This window comes from Cygnus atratus, chromosome 1 (assembly GCF_013377495.2).
Source record: "Cygnus atratus isolate AKBS03 ecotype Queensland, Australia chromosome 1, CAtr_DNAZoo_HiC_assembly, whole genome shotgun sequence".
In the NCBI taxonomy this organism is placed as follows: Eukaryota; Metazoa; Chordata; class Aves; order Anseriformes; family Anatidae; genus Cygnus; species Cygnus atratus.
In genome coordinates this window covers 2,842,433-2,865,564 of record NC_066362.1, presented here as the reverse complement: position 1 = coordinate 2,865,564, position 23,132 = coordinate 2,842,433, and the positions used below count along the sequence as shown (strand labels likewise).

The 23,132-nt window shown below is 45.6% G+C and overlaps 1 protein-coding gene across 12 annotated transcripts in view; it reads right to left on the bottom strand.

Moving 5' to 3' along the window:
- PLXNA4 (plexin A4) overlaps positions 1-23,132 on the bottom strand; it is a 418,723-nt gene that overhangs the window by 183,034 nt on the left and 212,557 nt on the right. The window contains exons 5-6 of one of the 12 annotated variants that reach the window (XM_035566570.2): positions 6,303-6,382; positions 242-295 (exon numbers count right to left, since the gene is read on the bottom strand). The exons of the other annotated variants lie outside the window; for them this stretch is intronic. Of the exons in view, the coding sequence (XP_035422463.1) occupies positions 6,326-6,382 (57 nt within the window). The 3' untranslated portion in view covers positions 242-295; positions 6,303-6,325. Of the gene's footprint in view, positions 1-241; positions 296-6,302; positions 6,383-23,132 lie in introns of those variants that run through there. 12 annotated transcript variants of the gene reach the window in all.

Here is a 23,132-nt window from a genome sequence, read left to right as displayed (position 1 = left end):
CTTCAAGAGGCCACAGCATGCATTTTGCAGGTCACAGTCATCCACATACATGTCCAGTGGAGGAGAAAACAGAAATGTGATTAAAGTCGGCACGAGCATCAAACATTTGCATCTAGCACAATGAAGATCGAGTTCCCATTAATTGTTCTCTTGGTTGTTTTTATTCCACAAACGTAAATACATATATACTATGTATTCTTCCAAACCAACTAACAGGCTTTTTCAAACAGACCAACTTAGTTTCAACCAGGATTTTCTATTTCCAGAATACAATGAAGATTTTCTTCGCTGCTTCCTAGGGAGAGTGAAAAATGTTAGTTTCTACAGAGGACAAAGTGTGTTTTCACACAGAAACTCAAGGTGAATATTTGCATACTGGAAGCACAATGAAAGAGCGTTGGAAACTGGGCAGGGTTTCTGCTTCGGTTTTATCAGAGCTAGCTCCTTTCCATATTCAGGAGTCCAAAGGGACATGCATGGCAGCAAAGAGAATGCTTGTGAAGGCCTGAAATTCATCTAATTAGGTCACTTTTTGAGCTTGCTAATGGTGGTCTCCAAGCTAGATCACAACTGGCTTTCCTGGTATAGACATCCCATGAGATGGATCATGGTGTAAGAATGACTCAGTTGGATCTCAACTGACAAGTCAGATGGAGATTTCCCCATGGAGGACATAGGTGAGTTGAATCTCACTTGCTAAGTCTCAGTTTCCTAACAGCTCTTTTCATTCAAGCACAGGACACCAGAAAAATATCAAAGTCAATATCAGTTTGTTTATCACTGCCAAAACTCCCAAATTCCTTACATAGCTCCAAGCTCAGAGAATAACGCGTGATGGTTTAATGAATGATGAATGATTGGTGTTTTCTCTGTATATTGTTAGGTTCTGAGTATGATTCTAGAAGAGGTATCCAAGAACTTCAGCTGAGATAAGCAAACCCTATGTTGTCAAAGCAAAACATGACTTCCACACATCCCTACGGCTTCAGAAACGCCACCACAATTCGTGTAAACACACATTTGCTCAATGAAGGTGTCATGATGGCTTCTGCGATACCATCTTCACACTACCATATTAGTGGACTGAGATCAGTGAAGAACAAAACTGTGAAGACTGGTGGATTCACTCTTCTCAACTACTTGACAGCTCTATCTGCATATGGCCTTTCTTACACCTGGTTGTGGAACAACGCCAAATATTTGACAATTTCTGTTGGGTATTGGGGCATATTTGCTATACGCTGAGCAAATACACCGTTTGCAAGCAGATCTGTAGGCAGGTTTCCAATACCTGTGGTTAGTCTTCAGATCTCTTCCAGAGTGAGATTTTTTTAATCTTCTCCCAAGCAAAGAACATTGCCCAACATCAGCCATCACAATACCAATATCTGAGGTCTCTACAGATGTCTCTTACTCCATTGACATTTGGGAATGAGTCCCAGAATTACCAGGGGATCAACAGGAAGAGTTCTGCAGAAACTTTGTTTTCTTTCTTAGTTTCTCTGGCTTAAAACTGACAGGTTTAACCCAAAATAAGCTATAGACCAGCCACAAGGCAAGAGATAGCCAATGAAGAGAAATGATGCTGCAGGAGATACAAGGTAACTCTAAAAAAGTAAGGCTTGGTGGAACCAGAAATGGGACAAGGACGAGGAGCACTCAGAATTAATACCCAAGTTTCCCCTGAACATCCCATTTAATCCTGCTGAAGCTGTGAATTGTCAATATGTTTGGAAGTCCAAAATTCAATGAAGTACTTAACCTCCTCCCTACGTATATTCCCGTTCAGTGCGGTACTTCAGTACCTGCTTACATTTAAGCAGGTGCTTAAGTGCTCTCCTCAACAGGAGCCTAATTGCGTTGTGATTCGTCACCATGATGCTACAGGTAGTCTCCTCTCCACAGGTGAGTTTTACTCGGGGATTTGAAGGACCACAACTGCTTTAGCTCTATTTCTATTCTACCTATGGAGCCTGGGGATCCAGTTAAAGAAGGTAAAGCCATTAAAATTACAGGCATTTTAATTCTGTTCTGAGCAATTATGTAAGCCCTATCTGCTTGTAGAGAAAGCCTCCCTGTGTCAGAGCTAATATTAATTTTAAATCTCCAACCTCTTCAAATTAATGTGAAACTGTAAGTTTCCACATTCTTTGATTAAACATTCTGCTGCGTAATGACTACTTTATTATTTCCCCCCTCCAAATTACTGATTGTTGTCTTACATTATAGCCTCATCGGTACTTATTAAATTAACAAGACTGTGAAACACTTAATGAATCAAAACTCATCAAGTGTTTCCAAAGTTAATAACTAATCTAAAGATTTTTTTACACTATATCTGCATGTGAAATTTATACATTCCCCACACAATCGCTGAAGTTCAGATGGCCCTAATCTCATGAAAGATTTATTACCGTACAGCTCTGTGATTTATTCAACATTTGCTGAAGCAACACGTAGTGTGTGTGGGGAGGGGAGGAGTGTCTTCATTTATTATTTAATTTCCAAGGCTCATTCCAAGTTCTTAGGGCCCCTCCACATACGTGTCTGTAGACTCTCGCCAAATAGCAATTCTGCAGTTGGAAATTGGAAGTGGAAACTGGGGTGCAAAAGGAATGGCCTAATTCCAGAGAAGAGTGATCGTGCAGTGATGGGGAAAAATAATGGAAAATGTAATATTTCAGGTTCCAAAATAGATGACTGAAAGGAAAAGTGGTTTGCTTTTTACTTCAGGGTTATAGAAAAGTAGACAATCCTTCCCATCAGAAGCTAGGACGAAAATTAATATAGGGAGGACTTGCAGGCTATATTATTGGAGATACAGCACATAACTGAATGAACCAGTGTGACAACACCCTTACCCCCAGTAAACCTACCTCTGGGCAGTCAGTACCTTGCTTTACAACAGCCATCCCCTAATCCTGAAGAGTCCAAACATCCCTGAAAGCAGATGCTGTGCCCACCGAACATCAGCATGAGGACAGTGAGACACAGAGAGGGAAGAGACCGATGACTGTGGGGCTACATGAGGTAGGGCAGGGTGGAGACCCATGTGGGTGGATGTGTTTGTGACACAAGCACAGTGACAACTGCTAGGCTCAGACAGGGCAACCCCACCTGTGTGACAGGGACCTCAAAGCCCATCTAATCCCAACCTCTGCCGTGGCAGGGACACCTCCTACCAGCCCAGGCTGCCCCCAGCCCCATCCAGCCTGGCTTTGGACACCCCCAGGGATGGGGCAGCCACAGCTCCTCTGGGCAGCCTGGGCCAGGGCCTCACCACCCTCTGAGTAAAGAAAAGACCATGAAGTCTTTTGGTAGTCACAAGAGCAGAACCTGCTCCAGGTTAATAGTTCAGCCTTTGCAATGTGAGGAGAAAACAGGTTTTCCAGTAGATGCTGTAGCTCCAGTAGAGAAGCCTGAAGGTGGCAGAGCAAGAAGCCTGAAGGTGGCAGAGCAAGACTGCCCTTTCCAGTCCCACACACCCACCCCAAAAGAGCCAGCACCACTGTACAAGAAGATGAACAGTACCTAGCAGTGAAACACTCGGGGGGGGGAAGCAAGGGGAAGGATGGTGGGTTGGTAGGCAGTAGCACCATTGCAGGCCCAGCTTCCAGCACCACAGCAGGCCTGAGCGCTCAGCTGCCCATATGGAATCTCCGACAACTCCAATGGGATTTATGCTCTGTCCATATAAATCACACCTCTCTGCCAAGAGAGTGATAAATGTACCCCGTGGAGCTCCCCCAGACCCCACTCCCCTTCCCCCCCCCCCCCACCTTGCACCATCTCCGTTCTCAGCTACCTCGGAGCAGCTGGATTTGTGATTACCCACTCCAACGCTCCATCAATCCTGGGCTCTCTTTTACACGTGTAGGAAGAGAGATTCTCCTGTAATGACACTGCTGTAAAACACCGAGCCTGCTCCACAGCCTTGCTTGGTGAGGGCTCACATGCAGGGAGCAGGGCTGTGATGAGAGACCAACGACCAAGCTGAGAGAAGAAACGCAACCCAGCCATATGGGGCTGGATGACAAAACCCGTCAGGCGTACACAGGAGGGGAAAAAATTCATCCACAATTTGTGTTGCAGCAGCTGAGACCCGCGAGTGGCCTTTTAACTGGATTTTACACCAATTCGCTATGATGCATTGTGAGGGGAGAGACAGGCGCAGAAGGGCCTTGGCTCAGCCCTGGGGGCAATTGTGGAGGAAAATGCAATTACATCTGGCTGCTGAACTTGCCCTTGCCTTCCACTGGCTGTGCACATTGTGCTCTCACCTGGGAAAACTCATATGCAAAAGAAAGAAATTGGAATAAATGGCCCTGCCATTGCCATCAGTGACCCTATGCCCCTGCTCCCCACTCCCTGAAGAAAAACGTTCACTCGATCCCAAGCACTGTGAGATTGCAATCAGGGGAGGCAGAGCTTGGACCAAACCTCATCACCCCCTGCACCTTTCTCATCTCACAGGTTACAGGACTCTTGTCCCACTTTTTGGTGGATCCCAAAAGCATTCAAGACAGGTACTTCTACTGAGTGTGTTGGATTTCCACCCTAAAACTCCACACTTGTCCTCCATGACGTGTCTGCTTTCTGGAGGGGAGCTGCAGGAGGTGACTGCACACACAGATGTTCATACAAACACAGAAACCCAGAACGGTTTGGGTCAGAAGGCACCTTAGAGACCACCCAGTTCCAAACTCTCTACCTTAGGAGGTGGCTGGGGCTGAGCTCATCTCCAGGAGATGTCTGCAGCACACATTCCCCTTAGGGGGCCAAGACAACTTTCCTGCCTCTTTTCCATCTTCATCACAAACACAATCATGACAATTACTTAGCTCACAGTGGGACTTAGTAAATTAATTCATGCATGCGATCGATTAAGTATTATCACCTTCCCTAGTCCAGTTATACTTACTGATCCAGAGCATTCATTTGTCTGGAAACACCAACATCTGGGCTGAACCAGTGACAAACTGGAGTTTAGCTACATCTCAGTTATCTAGTTGTATTTGCAAACCCGTTCCTGAACACGAGCAAAGTCCTCATGTGCCTGGCGTCATATAGCTTCATCAAACCATGCCAGCCCAAGAGAAAGCGCAACCAAATAAATAAGGCCAAGTGCTCATTTTCTGGATGAGAGCTAATCTAAAGGAGATTTGGTGATTTTCTCAAAGTCATAAAATAAATGTCTTTTCTGCCTTTCTGGCACAGCCTTCCCCACTGCTGGTGGGAAGAGAAACCAGCTATCCTGAGCCCCAAACCAGTGTCTCACCCAGGAGTCCAGACGCCCTCAAACCCAGAGCCATCAAACTGAGGGATGAGGATGGACCTAGATGTGGAGCCCTCCAAACAGGCAATTTCAAGCCCGAGACCACACAGAGCCCTCCAAAGTAGCCTAACCTGCCAGCAGTGTCAAGTAGTCCATAAATTATCCCAGAAGCCTTCTGGTTTTAATCAGTCCTACTCCCTGATTACCCTTAGAACGTGACTCCGGGCCCCAACACAGAGTATTTCTCTTGCATTAATTAGATTAGAAAAGCAAGGGTATTCGATATACTGACTAATCAAGTTGAGGGATCAATACAGCACGTGGCAGAGCCTTACGTTGCCCTCACTCTGCAAGATGACAAGTAATGAATTGGTTCTGGAAGGTGCCCAGAATAACACTTTGTGACCTAACAAAGGGGAGACACGAACTTTCATCCCTTTCCCCACTGGAGAAGAAAGAGATAGTGCCAGTATGTACGTACCATTCCTGTAAACCACAACTGGTGAGGCTGAGTGGTTAAACACAGGTCATCAGCCAATTTTGAAGGATATACTGCACTTTATCAGCATTAATTACAGCACACCAACGTGCAATGTCATCGTGCGCTGCTGAACCCACTCCTGCCATTTCAGCTGAGCTCCAGGTCCATCACTTGGCTGTCTCACACGTCACTGCTGTGAACAAGGCACCTTGGAGGTGTCTGCATTTCAAGCTGTCTCCAATCTGTTGTGGTCACACCTCAGTGAAAGGCAGCAGGTATTTTTGGATGGCTTATAAATACCATCTTCGGACAGGTTGAGTGGATCTACGCCCTGCTGCAGCAAGTCTAGGTCTGGACCTTAGTGGGGATTTCTTATGGTCCTTGGTGATTTGTAGTTTGGGTATTGATCCATGACTCTAACTAGCTATTTTGTGAGCAGTGCAAAGAAAAAAAAAAAAAAAAGGAAAAGAAAACAAAAGACTTTGCAGCAGCCATCAGCAGATGATGGAAGTGCAGACTGCTCTGTTCCAGGCAGTAATGACTTACCCATGGAGGAATGGGCTTACTGATCATTTCGGGTCATTGTTTATTATGTAACAGGGCTGAAGGGGGGAGGAAGTCCTAGCCTGAAAGACAGAAACACAGAGAAAGGTGACCCTGAGTTCACATCAGCATTAAACTGGGGGTGAGAGCCTGTCTGGTGATGCCCTGTGGGCTACTCAGCCCTTACAGGAGCAGCTGCATAGCTCCTTCCATCCACAAAGTTTCCTCTGACCAGGACGAGTATAGAGGAGACCCTGAGTTACAAACACAGCTTCACAGTGAAGGACTGTCCAAGCAACCTTCTGATCTCCTTGTCCTCTCTCCTTCCCTCGAGAGCTTTCCTCATCGTTAGAAAATACATCTTTATAAAGCCACATTTGGTTGCTAAATCAGTAACTGCTCTTTTGTTAAGATGTCCTCGGAAAATCCATACCATATTAAATTGTCCTGTTGGATCATTGCCTTATTCACGGCAATGGTCAGCCAAGGACGGAGAGCACTCATCAGATGCTGTCTTTATTCTGCACAGGCTCTCCATTCACAGGTTTCACCATCTCTTACAATTAGCCCAACACAGCTTCCCAACCCCATCCACCCAATTTACCAGCCAAGCCAATGCTTTTAAACTAACCCCAGGGATTACCTTTAGAAGGGAAGTGTACATGAGGGTGAAGACTCTGCCACCTCCCTGGATAGGACACAGAGATAGCTACCCAAAGCAGCAATGCTATGTTGAAGCAACGTTGAATTTCTGAGTAATTAGGGTCTTTGTAAAATAATCAATTCTCATTTGTCTGTCTCATATGAACCCTAATCAAACTGTCTCTGTTAACGGAAGACACAACAGCAAGACAGATGTTATGACAAGCTACCTCTGTGTGCTCAGCCACCATCTCCATCCCACAGCCTGGAGCTCCATCCCAAGACCTGCAGCACTCATCCTGCAGAGCCGAGGCTCTCCCTTCTCCCACTCCTCTGTCAGGCACAAAACTTTCACAGCATTTCTGCAAATTGGGCTCCTGCTCCACTTAATTTTCTTCTCTCCCCGCACAGCCCGAAGCACTTGGAGCCTGCACAGAGATGTAATGATCTCCCGATTTTGTTCTTGTGAGTCAGCCTCTGCTCGGTACAAACCTCTGAGCTAATCCCAGCATGAGCAGCTGTTTCTGGCAAAATGAGGTACAACGGGCAGACAAAGCTGCTCCGGGTGTTTGCTTCCTTCTTCCTCGGGAGCTAAATCTTCCCAGTTAAAGTTCTCGAGGATGTCCATTAAGTTTATTGAGCTCGCAGGAGGTCTCAACTACAGCTCACTGTTTCATGCTCAGCTGTTGAGATCAATGCAGCAAACATTTAACAATTTAACAACCTGGTGGGAGGGGAGAGGCGAGGAATGTGATTGCAATTAGAAGGGTGTTTGTTGTTTTTCTTTTTTTTTTTTTTTCTAGGCATTATCATTAAACAGCAAATGCTCTACAACTGGAAACATGGCAAATGTCAGAAAAGCAATTGCAATAGGCACAGTCATTTGAGGCCGTGTCTCTGCTTTTCTCCAGGAGGGAGGTGGAAGAAGTAGGCGTGGGTATTGCAGAGCCAGGAGCTGGTTTGTCTATTTGAGGAGCTCTGGGTGAGGTGTGAAGCTCCGATCCAATCTGATTAACACCTCTTCTCCCCTGCCATGCCTGGGAGGACAGATCCCTCTTGTGCCTCTCATGCTCCGAGTGCAGTTCACTGATGCCCTAGATCCCTCATCCAACCTGTCGAGGAAGGCAAGTTGTAACCCTCACCCTCTCACAGCTCTCCTGCCATGCACGGTTCCCTAGTTAAACACAGACATAAGCCTGCTTCCATTGGCCTCCATGAGAACACCTAATTGAAAAAAAGATGGATTAACATGATTTGAGGAGCCCAGGGATTTATGGACATTGAGAAAGGAGATGCTCTCGCTGGTGCTCCTTTACAGACAGTGAAGTTTCCATTTCCCTCTACTAACTGTGTGGCTCACATTAGTGCACTGGGCTGCAGCTGAGATCAAAACCCCACAGCTGAAGTCCTTTACAGCCTGCCCGGTGGAAGACTTCTGCTCTGTTCTCAGCCTACAGCCTGGGGGAGGAGATGTAGAAGAGCTGGAGAGATGTGCCCACGATCCCCAGTGAGCATGTGCCTGAGGCAGAAACATGGCCCAGGTCTCTAGTGTCTCGGTGCCTGCTCCTCTCTACTCTTCCCTGTCAAATCCCCCGAAAAGAAGAAGAAATGCAGATGTTGAGATGAAAGGGATGACTAGGACGATGCACTTGCTAGGGTCACTCCATGGTGTAGCCTTCTAACTCACTCTGCTGTTACTTCATCTTTCCTTCCTGGGAGCAGCTGATTTATCTTTATTATCCTCCTCTGTTGTCACCGTCATTAAATTTTGTTGAGCCAAGAGACTCCACTGTGTGCTTTAGTAATTCGATCAGAAAGGAGGGGAAGCGGAGCTGAGGTAATAGGTGGCGTGAAAGAGGTCAGGAGAAGCAGCCGTGGCACATTAAGGGAAATACAGATCCGGGCTCACTTGGAAATGGTAATCATACAGAGCGTGCCTGAGCAACCTGCAGCTATAATCTAGAGCAACAGTGACTCAGAGCCCTGCTTATTCCCCGCTTTTTCCTTTCCCCTAGCTATAGTCTCATCTCCCTAAGACCTGATCGTGCAGGGATGTCACATCCCAGGCTCCTTCCTCGAGTTTTAGTCTGTCTTTACCAATGCAAACCAGCTGCTGGAATTAGCAAGGGAAGAGCTCCAGCATTGCTCTTCCCAACTTGCTGTTTTACATGCGCCTCTGCATGAATTTGTGGGTTGTTTCATTTAAGTTTCAGCCGTTGAACAAGCCCGGTGGCAAAGCAATCATTTATCTGTGCTATTTTATTTATATTGCAAGAGTCCCTTGCTGAGGGAAGAGTCCCACTGTGCTGAGCCCTGCTGCAGACGAGTAGCAAAAGACATTTTGGTCCAACCTGACTGGACAAGAGTGGCAGAAAGTGCAGGGAGAAAGAAGCTCCAAGGCATTGGAGATGAAATTCATTGATCTCTTCAAATCAGCATAACAAAGAGCAGAAATAGCGATTAATCACCTTGGGGGTTGGGAGCAAAGCCGTTTCTTAAAGCCTAGACCAGCACACCGGTTGTGCATGCATTTGTACTTGAAGCACATATCTTGCCCTGTGTAATGCCCTGTGTGTAAATCATGCCCCCATGAGCCACCCCACTGAGGACATGGGACCATTTCCATGATCCAAGACCCAGCATAAGGCAGGAATTTCACCAGGGTGCAAATACCAATAATGGGGAATATTTGGAGAATATTGGGGAATGGTCATACACTAAAAGAGGATAGATTTAGATTAGACTTTAGGAGGAAATTCTTCACTGTAAGTGTGCTGAGGCACTAGAACAGGTTGCCCAAAGAAGTTGTGGGTGCCCCATCACTGGAGGTGCTCAAGGCCAGGCTGGATGGGGCCTTGGCCAACCTGATCTAGTGGGTGGCATCTCCGCCCATGGCAGGGGGTTGGAGTTAGATGATCTTTGAGGTCCCTTCCAACCCAAGCCATTCTGTGATTCCATGATATTGCAACAGTCTTGGATAAGGCTTTACAAACAGAGCAGAGAACCTTTATCTATGGCCACGTGGATCAGAGCCTTACATCTTAAACTGTGCAACACAGAGCAAGATGTCAGCACACAGCAAACCTTAGATCCTCAACATTTATAGCAGGCTGGGAAGACAGCCCCTAACATCATTATTTTGGTACTTCTAATAAGGTACACCCTCAAGAGAGACACAGATTCATCTTTTTTTCTCCTTTCCTTCTGCTTTTTCCTAGTGCCTCATTATGCTGTGTAGCATAACGTCAGTATAGTTATGTGTCCTGTGGTTAGACCCACACATGTACATAGAGCACACACCCCCATATACTCACCTATATGTGCACAGTAAGCAAGACTGTAATCTGTGAATTATGCAAGCACACAAAACCATATTATTATGGTCAACCACACAAAAACCACAGGTTTACACTGTCTGCATGTGTATATATAAAGAGGAAAAGTTCATCGGACTTATTTCAAATGCTTTTTCGGGATAAAAAGAAAAACTCCCCAGGAACTTTATGGACTACAAGTGATCAGTCTTATTCTGAAAAAGTAAAATGAATCCCACATTTGTCTTAAATAATAAAGGGAACCTGCATATCTAAAATAGAAATTTTCTAGAGAAAACCAAGATCTATTTGCACACACGTGTAGAAGACATGCACAGATTGAAAGAAACTGTCTGTTTTCTGTTTTCTCTCACCTTCACATTTACATGCTCTCATATGTACATGTATACACATGGAGACTTCTCCCAAAAGAAAAGCAGAAATAACAGAACACCGTACATGAGAGATATCCAGGATCCCATGCGCTGCCTGAGCTAGCATAGGTCCAGCATGCAGCATAGTAGGCAGCAATTTCATTGGAATAAATTATTTATTAGCTTTTGAGGGTTTTTTTCCTTGAAGCTTATAAAGGGAACAATGAAAAATTACTCCAGAATTTATTCATTCAGCATGCTGGGAGAAACATTGTGTGTCTGTATATATATGCAGATATGAAGGAGGCCATGCTGTGATCTTATTTTTTTATGAACAGGCTGCAAGTTTACACGCACCACAGAAATAAGCAGAATGCCATCAAAAGTAAAGAAGTAGTGCAGGAATCCAGCATCTTTGCAGACATATATAAAGAGAGGTATATAGTTTGCTTTAGACGATGCAGGCAGATATTCACTTTCAGCTTAACCAGGCTGGAGCTGATCTCTGCCAGATGAGCATTTCTGTACCTTGAGGCACTTGGATGCTGTGCTAGACTTGGGCCACTGTCACAGCAAATGCATACATGTGATTGCAACTGTCCTGTAAGGTCTCTATGCTCTTAGCTTCAATGAAGACTCCTAGATACTTTTAATTTCTTAGTGCAGTTTCCTGTATAAACCCCAACCCTAATGCTGCTCAAAGGTTTCCGTAACATCATGCTGATATTGGTAGCAACACTATGCTGGATATGCCAAAAGCTCCAATGGACGGACGTTGTTTTGCATCTTTTACTGTTCTCCTGTGGTTCTTCATTATTGCTTTCATAGGCTATGATGAAACTTCCTACTGCAAGACTTGGACATCACCTTTGAGGTTTCAGTCATGTTCATGTATGTAGGAAAGTAATCTACATTTTGTTTTTCTTCAATTAATTAATAATAGAACTTGAAGTCCATCCTTCACTGTTTCTAAATCTTGAAATTGGGTTCTGTATTATCTTCATCCTACACATAAGAAGAGCTTCATACATAGAAATACAGTTCCAAGGTACAACAGACAGATCCTCCTCCTATGGGCAAGGATCAGCAGAGGTTCTCTGTAACTCGTTTTTTGCAAACCCTTTCCTAATACCAGATATTCTTCTGTCTGTCCTGAAATGCAGCACAAAAGCAGTCACTGTGTTTTAGATATACACTTCTGGGCTCCTAAGCTTCTTGGCTTGCAGGGGTGTTTTGATGTGGACAAGTCCCTTATGATATGTATATAGCAGAGAGGTGATTTTGGGGAGGTTGGTCCTGGTGGCCCATGCTCTGCTGAGTGAGGACAGGAACCACCGTGCCGTGGTTTGCAGAAGATTGTTTAACACTGTTTGTTATTGTGAGAGGTCATTTCAGCCCGCCATGGAAGCCAAGGCATGCCAGGGTTAACCGTCTTACCCAACTTGTCTTAGCAAATGGGTGGATCAGCAGGGAGCAGGACTCAGAAATGTGGACCTCCCCAAAATTGCTCCCTTTTGGGTGGTTTGGATGGTGACAACTTCAGGCAGAGGCTGAAAAATGCTGCCTGCTGCCCTTTTGGCAGGCGACTCACAGCTGCTGGTCCGACTTGCTTACCTTCCATTGACTAAAGGTCTCCCTTCTCAGAGCTAAGTGCTTGAGGGATACCCCTCAAAAAAAGTGTTTGCAGCTTTGCCCCACTGGTTTTATGGTTATTGGCTATTGCCCCAGCTTCCTCTAAGGAACCCAGCATTAAAGCAGCTTTCTATATTCCTTGTGTAGCTTCCATCATCCCTTGGCAGCAGCCATCCTTTCATGTCCTCTCAGTGATGTTCCTGGCATCAAGCATGGGGCCAAACCAATCCCAGCTCTCTGGTGCACTTAATTAAAGCAAAATTGATCAATAATTCTGTCGTGCTTTTCTGGGCACCTGCTCTTTCACCTCTCACATGCACTAGCAATTAATTTTTAGTTTGTCAGTGTGAAGGGATTGAAAAAAAGAATATTAACTCCGGCCCAGCAGAAGGGAAGGAGAAAGTTTTGCTGGTCTTTGAGTCCTCCTGCGAGGTTGTCCCCCCAGATGCTGAGTGCCCACAACCCCTATAGGCCCCACAAAGTGTTGAAAGTTGGAAGAGGGGGAAGGGTTTTGAGACAAAACAGTTCCCCTCCTGCCCACTCCCATTAATATCATGGATAAATTAATAACCCTGTTCCTGCCTGGAAACCTCATCAGAAAGAGTGGCCCAGGGTGCTACATAAAAATAAATGCCAGACCCTGCTGCAAAGAGCCGTAACGTGGCCCCTAGTGACTTGTGAATTGACACATGGAGACTGTGTAGAAATCTCAGCCCTAAAACTCCAGATCCATGGGATAGGGCATTTCTCATTAGTTCATCCCCTTCCTGTCAACTTTAAAAGAAAAAGAAAAGCAGTACAGAATCATCATTTTCCCCTGGCATTTATTGAAATGTCATTTGAATGAGACCAAACAATGCTTTATGTCCCTTTGGGTAACTCATATGGCCAAAAGTCCCTAAGAACAGGAAAATTGCAACTCTGACTTAGTTAATGGGTATTACAAGCACAAAACGCTTTCAAATGCACACAATTATTTTCATCTGCTAATTAAGTGAGGGGGTGGAAGCTTCTTTCTAGCAAATATGGTAATATATATTGATCAGAAAAAAAAATGATGCTTCTCCACCAAACCCTGAGCACGATGCAAGGTTAAGGGACTTTAATTAATGAAAAAGCTTTTTTATGAAACGATGCCACCACTCAAGCAGAGTGTGGACTCTGACCTCCAGTTAAGTGAAGACACCTCTTAAATATGACACCGCTCACATGAGCATCTTTCTAGGCTAGATAAATATTGAACAGCCAGGCCGACAGCCCAGGCTGTCCTATACTGCCCTGTATGGGTGGTAGGTATCCACTGCTGAGGTGACCACCCCAAAAATCACAGTCCGAGATATGGTTGGCTTTATACCACCAGTCTTTGAAGGCATCACCCAGCAGTCCAAGCATCCAGGTTGGACAAGGTGAGTGTGCTCCAGGAGGGATCAACAAGCTGTGCCCACAGAGCACGTCTCAGACAGCCCATAGCATCACCTCCTACCACTGCACCGAGAGCAGAAGGCCACGTGTACGTGTACAAGGAGGCACAGCAGGGGCAGATCTATAGATATAAAGGACCTACAGACCCAGTGTGCATATGGTGTGTGTTTCAGAAGGGTTACTACAAGCTGTACCCAGTCTAAAAGCCCCCTGGATTAACCACGTATTAGCACTGGCTATAGTCTTGGGTCAGATCTGCTGGTTTGATCTGTTCAAGAGGAGCTGGGGTCACGCGGGCTGAGTTATTCTGAAATGAGGATAAAAGCTGGTAAGTGGGAGATGTGTTACAGAGATTCGCTCCTGATCTGAGTACATTTAAAGCAGCAGTGTAGATGCATCCACAAGCCCTGTGTTGTTTACTACTGAAAGCAATTCCTTTGCATTTATTTAAGTCCAGACTCCCACAGCTGTCAGATGCCCAAGCTGCCACTGAAATTAAAGGCTTCCTTCTCTTTCGGTACACCTGGATTTAGTTTCTAACTCCTCCAAGCACAAACAGAAATACAAATTAGCTCTTTCTATTATTTACTTTGATATCTGCCCTGCTTGTCTTGTTAACAGAAATATAGCAAATTTCAACTGCAACCAGGAACAAGTGCTTTAATTGTTCAGTGCTACACTGTATACAGGATTATTTTTCTTTAGGAGGCACAGTCAACTTAGATGGAGTCCCACGTGGATGGTAAACTTGCAGAAGCTAACCTGCAGCATTGTTTTTGCTACCTGAAAGGCAATATATTTACTTTCACCCCACTGGGATTCTCCTGCAGCTCGGACCTGTACAGGACAGACGCCAAATTGCCCAGGACAGCAGAATTATCACACCGCAGGGGTGGAGAGGCGTCTTTGCTGCAGGATTTAACTGACTAGCCTGAGCACAGCAAGGCAAGTACTAGTGTGTCTTCTACAAGCAATAGATGGACACAGCCCTACCTAAAATCTAACCTGGAGCTTCTTTACCTAGCAGGACAGACCAGAGCTGCTCGAGCCAGCTCGTGATGCAGTGTCAAGATTGTTTTGCCATAATCTCCAGTGGGAAGAGCAACAACACTCATCCTGCAAAATTGCTGGTGTTTTTGTATTTATTGTGATGTTTCTGTTGCATTTTCCACTGGTGGTACCTGAGCACCTAAGTTCCTCAGCAGAGTCATGGAGACCCAGCTGGAAAAGGATTGCTGAGGGCTGAAAGTGATTGCACCCACCCTTGGTTATGGGGCTCACATGCAATGCTGAGCTGAGGGGCTGCACCCAGAAAAAAAAAATCAATAAAGCAGGGAGAAGTAGACAATATTCAACAGCCCTCCGAAGGGAACACTTCCTTCTAATCACAGGTTTTTATCTTGCTCCAGATACTGTGCAATGAATTTGGTAGAAGCCAGCAGAGCCCAATGGAAATCCAGCGAAAAGCAACATTATCCGGTGAAACATCAGACAAATATCGACTTCTCCACAAAAGGCTTACTCAGACGCCCTCGGAGAGTCAATATTTGGTGGGGAGCATTAAAATTTCACAGGCCCTTGGCCAAGGTGACTTTCTGCAGGTCGGGCTGAGCTCCCTGGCAGCAGACCTGCCACCCGTGGGCAGAGGCAGTCCAGCTTTCAGCAACCCCTGGTCCTCCTGCTTACTGAGAGCAAAGCATCCACCCGCCTTTGGCTCTGCTAGGGATGAAAATATTCTGTCTGCAGGGAAGAACTGTCTTCTTTCTGTCTATGAAACAAGCCCAAGATCCCAATTCACCCATTGCAAAGGAGGAAAAGAAAAGGCAAGCCTAGAGACCACGCTGATGGGTGCTTCATAAATACAGCTGACAGATCGGAGAGATTGGTGGGTGGATTTCTAGCACTTTACCCCATGAACATTCCCTGTATGGCCAGGCTCACATCCAGTTGCAGTGAAAGGGATATTTCCTGCTCCATGGGAATTGCCAGTCCCCATAAGCTTTCAGGAGCTCATGACTAAATTTCCTGTGCATTATAGCCCATTATGCAGATGCCTTAAAGTAAATGTAAATCACATCAAGACTAATTATAAAGAGCCTTTTGGCTGTGAGAAGCAAAATGCTTTGAGATGGCTCCCGATGGTTCAATGGCCACACGTTTTTGCCCTCTTCCCCCCTCACTCTTCCCCCTGCCTCCATTCACCCACACTCTGTGATGTCCCGAGCTCTCTGAGACGAGGCCAGCAGGGCTCGCTGGGTTAATTAAATCAGCATCGTTTGCTGTCTGGAGCTCAAGTGGAGCTCAAACACATTTCTGACCTTGTCCCATTTGAGGGAAGAGTGGTTTGTGAAGCATGACAGCAGATCAGTCCTCCTGCAGCCTGTGCTCACACGTCTTACCCAGATGAAGGCATTACCCAGGGCTTTGGTTACCCCCTCTAGTTTGCTGGGACAGAAAACACCAACACATTTTTTCTCTATATTAAGGCTCCCCCTTTCTTGCTTCCCTTCCTGAGCTGTCATGGGGGAATAAGATGTCAGGGGATGAGAAAGACTGAAAGGGACAGCTCCCCTCCTCCCTGCTCAGGCTGTGAACGCGAGGCTAATTCTATTAGCCCAGGCACTCCATTAGCCAAACAGCCCCTCACCAGCCCGGTGCATTTGCAGATGCATTAGTGTAATGGTGCTGTGCTTTGCCAAACACATGCTGCCTTCCATCCCAGACGTGCCTCCAAGGCAGAGAAGGTGATTTTCACATATATATATATATGATACATATCTAAGTTTATACTGGAGCATCCAAAGTTGTCAGCAACTTCAGAAGACACTGACCACACAGAGGGGTTACAGAACAAGGTTCGTGTTTTGCAACACCCTTTTAGGTCCAATACAAGTAGGAATATACATGTACATGAGAATTCATCATACAACTGTTAGGCTATGTGCTTATGATTTGCCAACTATTACAGCTAGGGAAAATATATATATATGTATAAATCTGATTCCCTATTTTCTGACTTACGTTTTCTGAGGTTTGCAGAAATATGGCATGTGCAGTGGTGACTTTCTTATACTAGCACAATGGTATTTCTTCTTTTAAGTTGGAGAGGGAGGGATGTAACTCAGTGTTGGGTAATATCTATGTGACATGGCTTTTCTCTTGCCCTGTGACCTGGCATGAACAGTACAGTGGATCCACAAATATGCTGGATCCACCAGTAGGTCCAGTTTTTCTGTATGTCCTGTATGTCTCCTGTACTGCCCATCCCTAGGAGAGGCTACAGCCAGAAGCTATAATCACAAGAGTTTGTGCATCACCCTCCCAGTCACCTGCCATCACCCCACAACAGATCTGTGGCACGACAGAGGAAAGAAGTAATGGGATTTCTGCCACTAGGGAAACTCATCCACCCCCAGTCTGCACCAAGAAAAAGGGAAGTCAGGAAAAGCCTGTGGCCTCTTAAGAAATCTAAGATAACACTAAGGAGACAAAAAAATGCTACATCAGGTCTGAGTTGCACTTGACCACTCTCGTGGCCAACAGCAGGAAGAGCAGCACCCCAGCCTAAGAGCAAATCACAGAGCCAGAACAAATATTTTTCCCCGCAAATTTGGCAATAAATTCAAGGCTGCTTTCCAGTGGAGAAACAACAACAACAACAAAAAGTAATATTTTTGAGAGGCAGTGACAGGAAGGAACAAATATGAGGAAAAAAAATCCCATTGAAATACACAGGATATTTCCAGGGACCTCACCAAGCTGGGAAAGAAATTTTCATCAGCACAGTAAAGCAGATGGCTATTTTTCTAGGATCCAGGGGAAAATGGTTATGGTAAAGCCTGCAAATAGTCTCTTTATATAAGAAAAATATTATTCAAAACTGCAATTATGTATCAGGTATGATTTGTCCTTCCTTCTCTTAAATAGTTGGGTGAGGAAGCAAACACAGACGTACACTAAATCATCCCCATACATCGAATAAGAATACTTTGGAATTCAAAAAATCATTTTGTACCACGACCAACTTGCTGCTGTTCCTCCAAGTAGGAGGTACAACAACCTACATCTGCCTGAGCACATCCCTGGGGAAGACAGGGCAAGGAGTCAGTGCGATTAGTTGGTTATATAAACTTTGTGCCACAATTAGTAGTAGGTGGATTGATTGTCAGCTTAAAAAGAAAGCCTAGGAAAGAGAAAGGGAGGATATTTGGCTTGTGTGGGAGCAGGGAGAGCCTGCAATATTTGCCCCAAGCACTTTTATCTGTTTAACTATGAAAATTAATGAAAACAAATGATAGAAGGCAAGAAATGGATCTGCAGCTAGCTACCCTCGCGGAGGGATGCTGATACACTGTTTGCACATCTAATGTTTGTTTTGTGACTCCACGATCTCCGCAGGATGCTTCAGTGCATATGGTGTTGTCACTGTATTTCTTCTGCCTTCTTAATTTATTGATCCTGGGTAGGAAAGTGTCCCTGAAGCCCTGGATTGGTTTCCGAGCCTCCCTTTGCTGGGAAGGGGGTGATGCACCCCAAGGAAACTGACCCTGCAGGAGCTCGGGTGCAGAGCTGGCTGAAATCCTGGGTCCTGAACAGCAGCAGGAGCCACCGGCAGGTTGCAAAGCCAGGGTCCGCCCACTGACACACTAAAAAATTAAAAAATAAAAAAATAAAGTCTTTCTGGTCAATGACATGGTGTCTACACCTGTACTTTTTGGGCACTACCACCAGCTGTTTGACAGAACATCTCCATTGACATTCCCAGACCCTTCTAGACTTCTTAGCACACAGAGACAAAATAAGTATTTATATATATATTACATATATCAAAAATATATATTTTTTGTATTATTATTTTATTTTATTTTCCAGCTGCCATCAATTTAGAAGCATGAATTCAGGGCTGGAAAGAGATATCACAAATCCATACTGAAAAAGACCATTTTCTCCCAAATAGGGCCCATACCTGCCTCCTCGGTAGGGCACAAACAACTGGATTTGGAGCCGAGGATCGCAGAGAATGTTTTTCTCTTCGCAAGCCCACGGCTAAGATGGACTGTGCAGACATTGGTGTGTTTTCCCAAAGGTGTGAGCTCAACCTTGGGAAAGTGCTGAGTAAAGGGGTAAGTAATTAGTGATGGATAGCATGCTCACCAAGTCCATTAGCTGGAAAGAAAAGCAAATCCACAGCACGCTCAGCTGGAAAGAAAAGCAAACCTACAGCATGCTTTGCATTCCTTCCCGGCATTTTCCTGCCTTGTGACAGCATCCCAATGACCCCCTGCATGTCAGGTGGCTCCCCCCAGCTCAGTGCAGCTTCACGTCTCATGGGGAACTGGCATTTCCAATCAATTAGACATGTCACCGGTGAATTTCTCTGCTAATTACTGGAGTTTATTATGTCTAAAGCCAGGTTAAATGCAGAATTCCTGAGGTCAAATGGGGTCACCCAGACAATCAGTTCCACATTTGCCGTAGCAAAAGAGCCCCCCCATCATCAGTCACTGCCAAGTGGTTTGTAATGACCAACCTGCCCGTTAATGGCCTGAGGTGAAAGTCTTGGGGGGTTGATAATGCTCTTACAGAGGAAACAAAAAAGGGAAATGGTGGAGAAAATGGCCACCTTGAAGTGGATTATAGCACAGAGGCATGAACCCACAACCCTTTGTTGGTCTGTTGGGGTGGCAGGAGATGGGTTTTGTGTAGAATCAGAGAATCATTAAAGTTGGAAAAGACCTTCAAGATCATCTGGTCCAACCATCCCCCTACTACCAATGTCACCCACTAAACCATGTCCCTCAGCACCACGTCCAACCTTTCCTTGAACACCCCCAGGGACGGTGACTCCACCACCTCTCTGGGCAACCCGTCCCAATGCCTGACTGCTCAGGCAGCTCACAGAGAGCAAAAAGAGCCTTCCATCACACTAGTTTCTGATTCTGATCCAATTGCCAAATGCCCTGTGGTTTCAAGGGTGTCAAGTGAAGCCACAATGAAAGCTAAGGTGCTCCCAGGTGAGGACCAACAGGCCACATCCCATGAGTTGCTCGAAGCTGTGCCATGAGCTCTGTTACTTCCTTCTTCACCCCTTCTTTGGTTGGTGATGGACATGGTGTTTGGGAGATGGTTTTAAGCCAGGGAGAGCCCGAGAGGGCTGTTTATGAAAAGCAGAGCTTCCTCCAGAAGGAAAAGAAACCCATCTCCCCATCTGTTCTGGAGATCGAAGGGTTTCCAAATCTCTCCTGGCTCATTTCCACGCTGCATCCTGTGGGTGAAAGACATCCTGTCCCTTACCAGCATTTTGCTCGGAGTCGGCTGTAGCAGAGCATGAAGCAGTTCAGCCCAACCACAGCACACGGGGAGGCTCAAAGTGCTCAGAGTTTGAAGTAGCAGCTGCCTGAAGAGCCCTGCCTAAATGTCAGAAACGTATAATTGTTTTCAGAAACAATTACAGGGAATGCAAAAATTTGCAATCAGGGAGTTACGTACATTGTCTCCATTCGATGGCTGGCAGATGAGTTTATTTCATGAAGAAGCCAAAAGAGAACCCCTCTAATTGTTGGCTCTGCAAGCTCTACCTAAAATATAACACTACTCAGGCTTCCCTTCTCAGGGTTAAAGGCTTCAGGATGACCAGAAGCAAAACACCTCCTACAGCCAGAGAGGTGTTGCAGAGCCCTGACAGCCCACACTGTCAAGTTCTTCATGGTCTCTTGCATGGATTTGGCTGTCCAAAACTCTGTACCCCAAATACTGCCCAGGAACGGCTTGGGTTCCTTCCCTATACAGACTGAATGGGGCTAACCTCTTTGGGGAGAGAAAGAGAGCTGAGCTCTATAGGCACAGGTCACACTGTGCCATTTGGTCTCGGTGTATACCCTGATTTATTGCATTTACTAGTATAGATGTTGGGAGATAAGGATACCTTGTCCTGATGGAGATAAGGTTGGTGCAAATGTCTGCCTGCCTCCTTTGTGCCAGCACTCTGTGAATTCAGGCAGAGGAACAGGAGTAGTGTGAATCAACCTGGAGTTAATACTCCATCAAAACATCTTCCTGCTGTGATGATTGAAGGAAACTCAAGTTACCTGTGCTTTCTGGGGCAGAAACTAACAACAAGTGAACTTCAAAAAAGTTCCTTCCAGAGAAAGCTTCCCAAATGATGCCATGGGAGCAGGGAGTGTGTATGAACATTGCCTTTCATCCTCAAGAAATCCAACATGCTTTACAAGCTCATGGGTACACCATAGTCACCCGTGGATCCAGGCTCTTGGAGAAAGGGTACAAGAGTAGTTTTGCACACAGGAGTTCAGGACTATAGGAAATGAAGAATCCCTTCATCAGATGAATTAAAGGAGAGGCATGAACAGTGCTGGGATTGAGATGAGATAGCAGGGCTAAGAGTTTAAGGACCGTTATCTCAAAAAGCCCCAACGTCAACCTGACTCAATGTCACATGGGGTACTTGGCAGAGAAATTGTCCTGTCCACACACAACACCCACTGAATGGGCAGACAGCCACCTACTGATCAATCCACACAAACCTTTGCAACAATTTACTGCTCCCTCAAAACTGCCTAACCACAAGAAAACCCCAGGATTGCCCTGTTTGTTATATGGACACAACCTCGTTACAGTGCTGGGTGTCTTCCTGGGTTGCACTGTCAAATAATAATAGTAACAACAACAACAACAACAACAATAACAACAACAATAATAATAATAATAATAATAATACACCAAAAATTAGATTTCAGGGACTCCCATTACACCATCATCCTGTTAGGAAATAGTACAAGAAAATCATTTTCAGGGCAGTTGAGTACACTTGTATCCGAACACAACTGGAAAATACAGCATGACATCAAAGTTCTTTTATGATAGAAATGAACATAAAAGCCAGCTTGCCTTTCAAGGGCAGGTTCTGGAATGGGTTCATTTTCCTGGTCCTACTCCACTCATCTATGATGATAATGGCTATATCATGCAGTATAAAGTGATGAGAGGGATTTAGCAGGGAAATAAAGCAAGAAAGGCCCAAGGCAAAGCAGGCAAAAGGCAGAGAAAAATTGTGGGGCACTTTTAAAAAGTTCTCCCTGGGTCTGACAACAAAATGGTTATTAATCCCCATTAACAAGGAGCAGTCTTAGGAGTTCGGGGGTATCACACACAAAATAAATGCTAGAAAATAGTACTAGAAAAAAAAGCTTAAAAATTAAAACTAAAAGCTTAAGCCCAAGAGGCATAGAAGTGCCTGTACTGAGGATTTCTTGAGGCAGGGTCTCTGTCCTGCCTGGATCCTCCCTCCCTGGGAGCACTGGTGCCCAGGCTGGGCTGGAGTGGAATACCAAAGCAGGGGCTGATTAACCACTGGTGCTTTCAAGTGACCTGCAAATGTAAGGTCTGAGTGTGGCAGCGGAGAGGAGGAGACCTGGCTGTCACTGAGATTGGAGGAGACAGATGTTTAATGGAGTCCAGGATTACAGAGCTGCCAGGCTTCACATATAATCACCCGCTTCTTCGGTTTCCTCTTTTCTTCTCCCCTTCTTCTGGGTCTGTTACAGGGTCAGGGGCTGGGGGAGGAGGGGATGGAGATTTTCAGATTTCCAGCTAAATTCCTTGAGCTGCCCTTAATACTCTAACCTATTCCCAGCTGAAACCACAGCCTAGCAGTCTGCCGGGGCTCAGAGGGATGGGAGTGGATTTTTTTCTCCTTTTTTTTTTTTTGGAAAATAGGAGTATTTCTCTGCTCAGCAGGCTGTGTTTGGCTCACCGAGGACATGCCACAGAGGAACAACACCGTAATCAATAGTGCCCAGATGACCCTGGGCCCCAGGGGAGACATCTGCCCAACTTCCCACCCATCGCCTACCCATGAGGATCAATAGTCCCTGCCACTTCTCACCTAGGGAATGACTCCACAGATGCTTTTTGTATTTATGGATATTGCTCTGCCTTTCCTCCAGTCTTACTCATTTTTTTTTTTTTTTTGCTTTTTGTGCAAAGGAGGAGAGCTAGTGCTTTTTAAAAGCAGAGCCCCAGATGAGAGCCGGTGAATTAGAAGGATGAATGTTCCCACTAATATACAGGGGAGAGGAGGAGGAGGAAGGCCTGGCTGCTGCTTAGTCTGACCAACCCATCTCATTCCTCACACCACAACCCCCCCAGAAAACCTACAATTGTGCCCACCACAAGGATACCTTGAGGCAAGGAGTCCCAAAGCTTAACCATACCAGGAACACAGCACTTCCAAAGTCCCAAAGCTTAATCACCCCATCCTTTACAGGAACACAGCACCTCCAAATGCCTCCGTGCATCCTCCAGCTCCTGTGCTGCCTCCTTGAGCAGCCCACGGAGGGAGCAGCTTGGCACAGGGAAGACTCTCTGGCAAGCTGCGAGATGAACGCTGACATTAGACATTGCTGAAGCTCAAGCCAAATGCAGCTCCA